A 12,705-nucleotide genomic window follows, 5' to 3' on the forward strand; every position below is an offset into this window, starting at 1 on the left:
TTTCAAATATTTTTTCTCTTTCATTTTTTTTTTTTTAAAATATTTTCCCTCTTTCAAAATGTTTTTCTCTACCTATTTTTTCCCTTTTCAAAATTTTTCCCCTCTTTTAAATTTTTTCTCTTTCTATTTTTTTGCTTTCAAATTTTTTTCTTTCAGTTTTTTCTCTTTTAATTTAAAAAAAAAAAATAGAACAAAACATTTGAAGAGAAGACAAGAGAAAAAATCTTAGGACTTAGTCTTAGGAAGGAAGAACTTTTTTTGGTGCATTTTTTTGTGTTGTGCTTCCATACTGATGAGAGTCTGTGTGTGTGGAAAAATAAATCAAACAACACTGCAGTAGAAAAACAACAATACTGTATTTCAGTCAAATTTACAAATATTTACACAATTTCCATCTTAGAAATTAAGTCTGTGTAGAACAAGACAGTCTTGACATATTTCGGTGTAGCCTATTTTAAAAGTCCAGGAGTCTCAGTTCGGATGTTTGTCTTCAGGTTCTGTAATTTTAGCTCTTCAATAAAACAAAAGGAAGCTTTTATTACAAACCGCACCTTCCTTAAACTAAAAAAGTTTGAGGTTTCATCAGTGTATTATCTTTTAACATCTGTTCTGTTTAGTACAAACATGGATAAGAAGAAGAATATTACATTTCATTTACAGAATATACAAAAATCTCTTTGTATCCACTGAAGAGGACAGAAAGATAAAAGTCCTTTTCTGTTATTATAATGGATTTCCTCCATATGCTTATGCACAGCGAGGCACTTGATCCCACACTCATTTTTACTTCAAAAGTCATAAAAAAATACACAACTGTCTCATCAAATTCTCTGTCTGTCTGTATATATATTTATATATGTACCGTACATAAACTTGTCTAAGGCAAAGTATGGCTTCTTCAACAAAAACATACTGTAAGACACTACCAATCTAATATTATACAGAATAATACATCTTCAAAACCTATTTAAGAAATCTTTATGCAAAATTCGGTTCAAATGTTACAGCTCAGTTGCACAAAGTTGCGCAGGTATTGCGCTTGTTCTTTCTGTTTGTCCTATGACATCATGTTAAGGATCTTGCTCTCCTCTGCGAGTGTGGTAAGCATGGAGCTCATGTCTCCTATGGCCATGTTGCCAATTCCCGCTGGCACCGGGGGTAAAGTCACTGAGTTTCGGGGTGTGGTTAGGCGAGAGGAATTCTGGGATAGGCTGCGGAGGAGGGTGGGGCTTAAAGTTCCCGATATGAGACTGGAGTGATCGCCGTCATCCAGCATGACATCAAAGTCGATCTGTGGATGTTCTGCCCCATTCAAATTCACCGTGCTGGAGACGTGATTCGTTTCAGGAGAGCCCACCGCAGCCAAGGCTGTCATCGTAAGACTGCTGGAATCAAACATATGAATCTGTCCGGTGTACAACATGGCGCCGGTATCGCTGCCGTTAACACCCACGCTGGATGCTTTTTTTGGGCTGGGCTCTGAACTGCCATACGCTGGATTGAAGTTGGATTGTGGGTAACCGAGTTTCTGTGTTGGCCGGCTGTAAGGTTTGGGTTCTGTGGGCGGACGTGGCTGCAGAAGTCCAGGATTTCCATTCAGCCTGGGATTTTGCATCTGAATGCCATAGGTTTCCTGGTTGATATTCATTTGGAAATAAGTGTCACGATTATTCCGAAGTGCATGAGTCTGAACTTGGACACTGGCAGACTGTCCCGTCAGAGGTTTACTCGACATGTTTCTATGAGAGGGCTGTTGGTTGTTGATGTCATGCGAGTCCTGATGATAGCTGTGCTGGAAGTTCACTTGTTCTGTGTTAGCCTGATGCAGCGCTTGCCTTTGGGAATTAAACTCACTGTTTTGTATGTGGTTCTGCTGGGCGGTATGAGCGAGGTTCTGACTCATTAAACCGATCTGTTGGTTGGAGTTGAGGTTGTGAAAAGGGCTGAGGTTTTGTTTTTGTTGGAGTGCACTGAAGTTTTCCCGCCCTGTTCCTTGCTTGGCTTGGCTGGGAGACGAATCCACCGTCCCTGAACTGACCTCATTCCACTGGACGGGCATCTGGCTCTTCGGGGAACCCGTTAACGTCTGCTGAGAGCCGGGACTTATTTGACAGGATGCTGCTGTCGGTCGTGTTGCGTCACTCACGTTGACCCCCATCAACATCAGTCTTCTTTGGTAAGGACACTGCTGTTGCTGCGGGGAACCAAAGCCATGGGTGGCCTGTGTGGGATGACGGTGATATACTGCATCCTGGGCGGATCCTCCGTTCTGAGATGTGAGGTATTGAACGATATCATCCGGTAACATCACAGCGTCGTCCAGACCGTTCTGATTGACCATGTCACTCGCCACGGTTTCCATAGCGACATTCTCAGAGATGCTAGGAGGCCGAGGTGGATACAGGTGGCGGTTTACGTTACTCTCAGACTGGTTACGGGTCTGGAGCGCAAAGTGCCGGTTGGCTGCTGAAGGAAACGTACTGAGGTTCATGTTAGTCATGCTGTTGAAACGCTGGCCTAGAGAACGCTGTTCACCCACTCGTCTCACCGGGTCACTTGCCCTCCGTGGGATGTTACCTGGCACCTCATGGGGCAAAACACTGCGGTTAACGTAGCCGGTGTCACTACATCTTCTGGGAACTGAGGGGGGGTGGACCGGCAGCGAGGTCATTTCATGGGAATCCCCCAATAGAGCCATTCGAGTCTTGGGGCTCACGAGATCCATGTTGGGTAGAGGGGTGGGTGGAGCTCCGCCTGTAGCAGCGGCGTACTTAGCTTTGAGTCTGTAGTGTTGGGCAGGGGTGAGACTGAGCAGACTGGGGAGTTCTCCACAATGACTGGCTTCACTGGAGCGTCTGGACATGTCAGTGGAGATGGGATCGTAGGAGTCCGCAGAGCTGATGTTATTCAGACGCCCGCCAGGCTGTGAGGCCTGACTGGACCGCCGGCTGGAATAACAAGGAGAGATTCCTGAAGAACGGCGACTGAGAGTGTAGGCCGAACTAACGGTGCTGGCCAGACTGTCCCGACGCTCCACCAACTGACTCAGAACCGTCGTCTCACCGGGACAAAGATCACCCAGACGAGGACCGGAGATGTGAAGCCCTGAATCGCACAGACCGTTTTCCAATAGGGAACCTATGACAGAGAGAAGATGAATTTAGGCAACATCATTCTCACAAAACCTACAAATTGAGTATTGAGTCATGCAGTAGATTCACTCACTTGTATTAATGGGTGGTAGTTTGGTGCTGGGGGCAGAAGGAGTCGAGTTTGTCCATGAGCAGCAGTCTCTCACTGACTTCAGTTTCTCCTGTTTCAGATGTGAGAGTCTGTGAGCAGGACTCTTGCGCAGGTGAAGTCCCAGCACTCCTGTGGAGACGGTGGAATCAACTAGAGGCGCTTCATCCAAACCGCTCAGATCTCCCATACTGCCCCCGCCGTATCCCGTCGGCTCTACTCCACTGTCATAGTGGGCGGCACAGCCAAGTGGTGACGGTTCGCTGCTACATGATGACTGACCACCAGGGCTGGACTGATACATCTGAGAAATACACAAACGACATTTCGATTACCCATGATGCACCACTAAAAACACCAATGGTGAGGATGAGCCAACAAAACAGCCCGTAGAATCACTTTCAGTAGCATAATTGCAAATAATGAGCATACTGAGTCCCTCCCTTCCTCCTTCTCAAGACACATTTCATGTCTACCCCCCCCTTTAGATAGCTGGGTTAAGTGTTTGACAAATTGTTATTTCCTATGGCAACGTCTTTGTGCATTATGCATGTGGTCTGAAGTGAATGCACAAAGGGAAATCTCGCAACATAAATAAGGTCTTTGTTTCTATGTCGACTGACAGTTGATCCCTGAATGAGGCAAATGTATTCTGTCCTCACATGAACCACAGAACAGTTCTTGATCACAGCTTGAGCACTGACGCTATTTGTTCAGCACACAAAAACAGTCCCACTGATATAATATTAATCCACTAATGGCTTTTATCCTTGAGTGGCGCGCGGGTGTTAGATCTCAGTGATGGGGGATTGGGTTGGATTGTTAGGGGGGAAGCCCATGGGAAATTAAAGGCCCTTTGCACACCAACACATCTAAGACAATTACACAATATGGGGGTCCAAATCTTTGATGAAGTCATTTTTTACTTTAAGTTTTCGATACCCAACCAGCTTGATGAAGCAAAAATATATGAGAAATTATCTGGCTGTAAGCTTTTATGATATGAACTCTCAACACAGAAGAAAATGTACAAAAATGTGTGTGACTTTTACAGCACGCAGTTAAGAAACAAAACAAGATACATATGTTAGCATGCATTGAATGCACTTTATCATGCAGAAATGTGAAGTTGATATGACATGAACATTTACTGTCTTCAGAGTGAATTTTTTTTTCATGGCTACATTTTTGTCCATTAAGAAATAATTATCTTTTTAAATTATATTTATTTTTTGCTAACACATACATTAAGGTCTTATTTGTTAACATTACTTAACCACATTAATTGAACTCAATGTTAATTTCAATATTTCTAATACATTTTTAAAATCAAAAGTATCTGTTAGCATTAGTTAATACACAATGAACCAACATGAACAAAAAATAAACAATTGTATTGATATTAACTCACAAATTCTGTAAAAACATATTGCGCAGTTATTTAATGTTAGCTAATGCATTAACTTATGGTAACAAATACTGTACAATCATTTTGTAAAATGTTACTATTTCTTTTTAGAAATTTGAAGTAGTGATATTGCACTGGCCAATTTTTGGCTTTTTTAATGATTGGCATCTGCCGATAAATATGTCTGGTAAATATTTTTCGGTGACATAAAAAGCATTTATTTATAATATTATGCTTTTTTATTATGCTATTTTAGATTTGTCTCTGATTTACTGTAATTATATTTGTGTTATATCAGCCTCACATTACTTTCTCAATATTAGTAAAAAAATAAATGTAAGTAGCACCATAAAACAAAATAATAACATGATAACATAATAATAAACCTGTTTTGACAAAATTGTTAACAACGGATTTAACTCGTTTTGCAACAAAACTCTTCATATATATAATTTTAAGTTAACAACTGATATTGCCATGTAATTTGCCTTTATGAGTTGTGAAATACACAAAAAATGTTTTTCGAGAAATTTTTCATGTCCATGTCATTGTCACCCAAAAATAACATTGAGAAGAATGAAAAATAGAGATATTAGACCAAGATTTCCACGCTCACCTTAGTAACGTCTGTCCTTAATGAAAGTGTAGAGAAGAGAAATAGGACAGAGATGTAGGAAGAAGTTAAAAGACTCAAACAGACACATGCATTGTTAGGATGTTTGGATTAGCATAACATCTGATAGAAAGAAACAATTTCATCTTTATTTCATTAGCATTCAAATATATTTATATTTTATTCATAACTTTTTTATGCATTTCTAAACATTGTCTCAAATAGTTTTTTAGGTGAGAAACACAGCACTATACAGCACTTAAACCACTGTGTGTTAATCTGGTGTTAGTAGACCTCCAAACTCTAGGGGGCGATAGAGTTTCCTTCAAATGTCTGTATGCGTTATAATTCAGATAGAATTAAACATATAAACTCTGTAATTAAATCTTTTTATACGGCTCATATCTACTAATGTAACTCACTCAAGGTTACGTATAAAGTACGTATAAGTTATGTATTTTACATTTCAGGCCTTGTGTACACTCCACTGAATCTTACCATCGAGTTCTCCGTCTTTATAGATTTGACCTGCAGGTAGTCCTCCACGCTTCTGTTTGTGCCGTTGCCTTCAAGTTTCTCCTCTGCATGTTTAGTCCCCGCCTCATTCTCTCCGTTTTCCTTCGGCGGGTGCGGTCGTGACGGCAGGTCGCCGCGTTGTTTCTTGGTGACGTGAGCTTCCGGTCCGTGGACGGTTTTCACGTGTTTGCGGAGCGAGCTGGGATCCGTGTAACGCTTCGTGCAGCCTGGGATCTTACACACGTAGGGTTTCTGCGGAGATAAATATCAGTCGGTTTCACGCGGCCTTCAAATGTACGACTTTGAATTAGAGTTTTATCTTTTCCCGTTAAATCAGATTATCTTCAAATGCTTGGGACGAATACACAATTAGAGGAATAAATTACAGAGCGAGAGGCTGACACGCTGATGGCACGGATGCTAAGTATTCGTGATGCATTGCTGTTTACTAATAAAGTAGTGATAAACCCATCTTTCTCTCTCTCCTTTAGCTCATTACGGATCAGCCCGAAATGGAAAAGGAGGCAGGTTTCATTTTCTATCCGTGATCTGCAGGTGGTCTCCCCCTCCGTTGGGGACGGCCTTGATTCTCACTAATGTATGGTGGGTTGCTGTACTCATTAGCTTCAATGCTCATTATTCACATACAAACGCATTTGCTTGTAGGGCTTGTTAATGGGACAGCGTTGGGCGTCTAGGAAAGATCACTGCACATGATGAGGGAGCGCGCAAACAAATCTAATTTTGGCTTAAATTTGTTACCGTATGCTGAAAATGGCACATTTACATAGAATTAGGCGGTTAGCAGTTGCTTAAAAGGACGCTGAAGTAAACGATCTGATCCTCAATCTGTGTGAAGGCCGCTGTAGGAGAGACACACGCATACTGAGAGCATCTCCTGCACGCTGTGCTGTTTACAGATCTAATGCCAAAATCATAATCAAATACATGGACAAATATTATCATTTTGACCGTTTTTGAGCCGCTGGTCATTGTCTACTTTTGAACGGTTTGAACTTTCCACTTAAAAATTCCGACACTGATGAAGTGTATTTATTGGGAAGTGTGAATGCAGGATTTTTACCTCATTGGAGTGAGTACGGTTCTGGTGTTTGGCTCGGTCCGATGCGTTGGAGAAAGCTTTATTACAGCCCTCGTGCTCACATACATACGGTTTCTCTCCAGTATGTGAACGCAGGTGGGTTTTTAGATTTTCCAGACGTGAATAAGCCTTCGAACAGCCCTCGAACTGAAACACAGACACACACATCATCAGAAAAATATACACTCATCATAACAAGAAACTTAAAGGTGCCAAAGAATGCATTGTAATAATCTGTTAAATTGTTCTCTGATATCTACACAGAAGGTTTTGTAGATGTTGTGTGTTATATTCAGAGTAACTTACTGTACACTTGTGTGGTTTCTCTCCCGTATGTCTGCGCATATGAACCACCAGCATGTACTGGGCTTTAAAGGGCTTCTGTTCACGCGAGCATTCGTCCCAGCGGCACACAAACTCTTTCTTCTCACCGTGGATGTGTTCATTATTAATGTGCTGCAAACACACAAACATTCAGTTTCATTACACACAGAGATCTCCCGTCTTTAGAAGTCTCCGATGCCACCGGCGTCTCTAAGATTTAATTGTCATCTGTCACGCAAAAAACATCACACATCTGACGTCATGTGAACGCACGGCTGCATCTAACAAGTGTTTGAGAAAATAAACCGATTTAACTAAGAGCAAAGTGATCCATCACACATCTCTGTGTTCACTACATCTGTCAGAGGAGAAGAAGATGTGATGGTGTGTGAATCTGAGAGGATTTGTGTTTTTAAAACTGTCTGTGATGATAGACAATAATCACCTGACACATGTACTCAGATTCACATACTGTATATTCAAGTTATATTTGATCTATAGTGGCCTCAGAAAAATACTTTCAAATGTCAGACTGTAATGGCATTAGATAAAACAATATTACAGAGTCAATATTACAGATCATCCCAAGTGATGAAGAAGTACACTTCTCTAATGTACTTAAAGTGCTTTATTTTTGCACACTAATTTTGTACTTAATGTACTAAAAATCTTTTTAAGATAATCTTATCAGTTTCATTTTGAGACACCATGAATATAAACTAAAATTTGCTAAAAAAAATAATAAAAAAAATGTATTTAGGTACCACTTGGAGTACACTCTTTGTATAAAAAATGGGTTCAAGTTTACTACAAGTTGTAACTAAATAGATTTTTAATGCAAAGATAGTATGTTAAAAGTACACTTAGATGTTTTTTTTAGATTATCTTAAGAAGTAAAGTGTTGGGGATAACCCATTACAAGACACATGCATTACATAATAATTTACTTTTCTGAAGTAACAAGTAATGTAACGCATTACTTCTTAATTGTACACATTAATATTTTAGTTACTTTTTCAACAAAGTAATGCAAGTTACTTTTTAATTTGAATTAATTCGATTAAAAAAATTATCTACAGAATTAAACTAAATGTAATCACATTATTTACTCTATGCATACATGCCTGTGTGGGAACAGTTTGAGTCAGAAACTGAAATGGCAGACCAGAGCTCAACATTTTTGTGATAAAATATGCAATTTCTGAATGCAGAACTTTTCAGTCATAAAAACAGCTGCAAGGCCTGAAAGAGATCAAGCCTCAGCCAAGAAAAAGTAACGCAAAAGTAACTAAAATGTAACGTAAGCATTACTTTCCATGAAAAGTAACTAAGTAACGCAATAAGTTACTTTTTTGGGAGTAACTTCATTTTGTAATGCATTACTTTTAAAAGTAACTTTCCCCAACATTGAAGAAGTTGCAAAGAAGAATTTTAACTATATTAAGTACAAAATTAGTATGTGAAAATAGAGCACTTCATTATGGAGGTGTACTACAATTTTGACAAACACACAATACTTAATGTGAAATGGATTGTGTTATTAGTTTAGAACTTATTTTATGAAATGTTGGCTTGAAAAGTGTTCTTGTGTTGTCTTCATTATAATGACTTGCTTTGACATTTTATTATGTTCTGTCAGAATATGAGCTACTTCAAATACTGAGTGAATCAGTTCAACTGAATCACAGAGAAAACTCAGCCTAATCATACACGCACGCAAACACACACACACACACACAGACAGACGAATGCAGGCACACACAAACATGCATGCACACACACACACACACACACGCGCACGCACGCACGCACGCACACACACACAGAATGTGACCCTCTCTCTTTCTCTCAGTCTCTCTCTCTCTCTCTCTCTCTCTCTTTGCTTCACTGACTGTCTGGAATGCCACAGAAAGTTGTGTCACCCTACACAGAAGTGGTGCATGCTGGGATAGATCCACCCAACATATCAGACCATCTAACAGAAACCAGTCTGTTGAACGCACCCCCCAAGAAATATACAATGCAATAAGTAAGGGATAATCCACGGCCAGCCATGGATTAAGTAAGGGATAATGTAGAGGCAGCCGGTAGTTATCGGGAAATAAGCCCCGACAGTGTGATCAGGACCCGACGCGAAGCGGAGGGTCTTGTATCACACTGAAGGGGCTTATTTCCCGATAACTACCGGCTGACTCTACATTATCCCGCTTATTACACGGCTACTTGTCACATAAGAATAAAAACTGGACATGAATATGAATTTGAAACATTTTATTGGCATATTTGTTTTAAATTAACATTTTTATCCTTCCGCGAAACTTTGCACAGATGCATAAAATGATCGTAATACCTTATTAAGATCCTCTGCTTCATACTTGTCTGTCTCCATTTTTTCTCTTTTAGCCAGTCTTTGAGAAGTTTTAATGCCCATTCTGTATTTTTTTGTGTGTTGGCTTCGTAGCTGTCATGCTCTATTTTGTCAAGTTCAGTCTCAGTAAGCTGTCTGTGTCTTGTCGTGGTTGTCCAGTGTTTGTCACAAGATGGCACCAAACAGACAGTAATCTTTATTGATCTTTATTGGCGCGGAGCGATCTTACTCGTAAAAGTAGTACCGGCTATGCGTTATTATTTTGGAGCGGTTATTATTCGAAAAGAACGAACCTGCAAATGTCTCAACTGACCAATCAGAATCAAGCATTCCAGAGAGCCGTGTAATAAAGGGTTTTAATGCACGACGTAGAGGCGAAGAACCAAGTTTTGCCAAGTTAAAGCTGTAATTAATGTTTACAGTGTAATTTTAACCGACAGGAAAAAAATGACGGTCATCTTCTTAAGTTAAGGCTCGCACTCCGTCCGCTTTAAATAAAGTAGTGCCATTGTATTGCATTTATTTAAATTAATTATCATATTTATTTAAACTCATTAAATAATTTATGAATGACAGCCAACACTGACAGTGACAAGGCAATCTTTATTTGAACTAATCATTTATTTAAATGAATTATGTAAAGTGTGAAATAAAACCGACGTCTCTAACCACGATTACTATATAAGGACACATTACATTTATTGAAATGGATTAAATTAAATGAAAACAAAAATCAAACAGTTGGAAATCTCTCTCTCGCTCTCTCTGCAAGTGTAACTGTGTTACTATGGTTACCAATGTTTATAGTAGTGGATTAATTTCTAACTTTAATCAAACTGACTGGAACTACCTGTGCGTTAAACGGTTTTAATGCACACCTTCCAGCCAATCAGAATCGACTATTTAAACAGACCATGGTATAAAATAAAATACAGTTGGTGTCTGCCTATGATTTTTTTATTCTCTTTATACTGATTTTATATATGAGAAAAATATCCTAAATTCAATACATTCAGATCATGTGGCAGGACAGATTTGTGCTGTGCTCTTTAGGTCAAAGGTCAAGTCTTTCAGGACAGGTCAGAGGTCAGTGAGCCTGATTGAAACTGAGCCGGAAGATTTGGGTGCAGTGTTTTTACCTCAAATGTTACGTCTACACAACAGCTTCCCTATAATGTGTTACAGTGCATGTGCTTCATCAATTTAAGATCCTTCTGGATTCATGAACACCAGTGGGTCTCTAACAAACACAAACTGCTTGTATTTACTGATGTCTCGACCCTCACATTCACCTGTGTTACGTTCACCCCCCGGCCGTCTGTCAGGATATCCCATAACACAAACACACTTACGTGTACCAGCTGTTCTTGTGTGTCGTACTCTTTACTGCACCCGTCCCAGTGGCAGTTGGTCTCGTACACAACATCCGTCTCTTGTTTGCAGTCCTCCAGGTCTTCCTTCAGGTCCACTGCACTGCTCAGATGGTCCTGAGGGAAAACCGCAAAGTTACGGCATAATCGTTCTCTGGCGGTCCGGTGTTAGTAAACAAGGAAACGCTTCATTAGTTTTAACATCACCAGATCATTAAATCAGTACTACTTTGTTGAAAAATTATATAAATGCTTTGATTAAAAAGTGCCGGCGGTGGATGTAATATAATTTAGTAAATGTGTGTGTGTGTGTGTGTGTGGGTAGACGTGTGTGGTGTGTTAAGAGTTATCAGAGCGCTGTGGGTAACTCGCCGCAAACACACACACGAGCTCATCCACACGCGTGCAGGTTGCTGACTGCAGCATGTTTATCTGTGCCCTGTGAGCTATCTTCATCAATTCTGTTGGCCCCAAGACGACGGCAGTCTCCTTATTCCCCATGCATCAAGAGCCAACCTGCCTCACCGCCAAGAGCAGGCGCAGATTTGTCAAAAGATGAGCGGCGAGCGAGCGAGAAAATGTGGGGGGAAAAACTCTCAGGTGACAATAACGGCCGGCCAATATTTCATTAAAATGAAGTGCTCTGGCACAGTTTACACGGGCGAGAGAGAAACGCGGCGAGTGAACGCTCGTAAAGCTCTTATCAGCTGGAGTTTTTCTGTCGGTGTGCGTGTGAGAAGGGGGTCAGGGGACCGCGGATGCTCCCGAGGGCCGACCGGCCCGTCATTGATCAGGAGCCAGAGTTTCCCAGGGTTTTTTTCAGAATAACGGGACGCACGGGCGATTTAACTCTGCTGTTGTTGTAGAGCAGAATAGTTTTGTGTTGTACAGCTTCTTTGGTTTGTTTAATTGGGGAGGGCATAGGCAGCATTTGTTTTGTAATACTTCACATGCACTTAATATCCAGTGTAAGATGAATATTCTAAACTAATTATTTCGTAATATAAAAACATCTACATATTTTATACTTCATACTCAGTAGAGAGGAACACTATATGTTTTGGTGTGTTGTGATGTCTTACTGGAGAGCATGGTGACAGAGGTCTTGGCCCGTCCAACTCAGTCTTGACCTTTGACCTCTTGATGTTCAGAGGATTTACTGTGCTGCTGACTGCTGAGTCTCCACTGATGTTCTGAAGAGAGAGAGAGAAAGAGTTGTGTCATTGTGTGGTTTGTATTCACTGTGTGCTTCTGATGACTCAATGTGACAGCGGTGCACCACAGACGAACATGTTTCTGCTCTTATATGAGGTCAGATGGCTTTGGGTTTTGTGTGTTTGTTTGTGCTAGTATGTTGTTGTGTGTTAGTGTTGGTCTGTTTGGTTGTGTTGGTGTTAGTTGTTTAGGCTGTTCTGGTGTGTGATCTTGTGTTAGTGTGTGTTAATGGTCTTTGCGTTTGTTAGTTGTGTTGTTTTTGTGTGTGTTAATTGTATTGATGTGTGTGTCAGTTGTTTTGTTTTTGTGTTTGTTAATTGTGTTGATGTGTGTGTCAGTTGTGTTGTTTTCATGTGTGTTAATTGTGTCGATGTTTGTGTCAGTTCGTGTTGTTTTTGTGTATGTTAATTTTGTCGATGTGTGTGTCAGTTGTGTTGTTTTTGTGTGTGTTAATTGTATTGATGTGTGTGTCAGTTGTGTTGTTTTGTGTGTGTTAATTGTGTTAATGTCTGTGTTAGTTGTGTTGTTTTTTGTGTGTGTTAATTGTGT

The 12,705-nt window shown here is 40.3% G+C and overlaps 1 protein-coding gene across 1 annotated transcript in view; it reads right to left on the reverse strand.

Annotated features, from left to right (window-relative positions):
* Positions 1-312: 312 nt before the first annotated feature.
* Positions 313-12,705, reverse strand: part of gli2b (GLI family zinc finger 2b) — a 67,313-nt gene continuing 54,920 nt past the window's right edge. The window contains exons 8-14 of the mRNA XM_065259266.1: positions 12,024-12,134; positions 10,924-11,058; positions 7,186-7,335; positions 6,862-7,026; positions 5,760-6,029; positions 3,226-3,544; positions 313-3,138 (exon numbers count right to left, since the gene is read on the reverse strand). Of these exons, the coding sequence (XP_065115338.1) occupies positions 1,058-3,138; positions 3,226-3,544; positions 5,760-6,029; positions 6,862-7,026; positions 7,186-7,335; positions 10,924-11,058; positions 12,024-12,134 (3,231 nt within the window). The 3' untranslated portion in view covers positions 313-1,057. The remainder of the gene's footprint in view (positions 3,139-3,225; positions 3,545-5,759; positions 6,030-6,861; positions 7,027-7,185; positions 7,336-10,923; positions 11,059-12,023; positions 12,135-12,705) is intronic.

Source organism: Paramisgurnus dabryanus, chromosome 14, assembly GCF_030506205.2.
Source record: "Paramisgurnus dabryanus chromosome 14, PD_genome_1.1, whole genome shotgun sequence".
Classification (NCBI taxonomy): Eukaryota; Metazoa; Chordata; class Actinopteri; order Cypriniformes; family Cobitidae; genus Paramisgurnus; species Paramisgurnus dabryanus.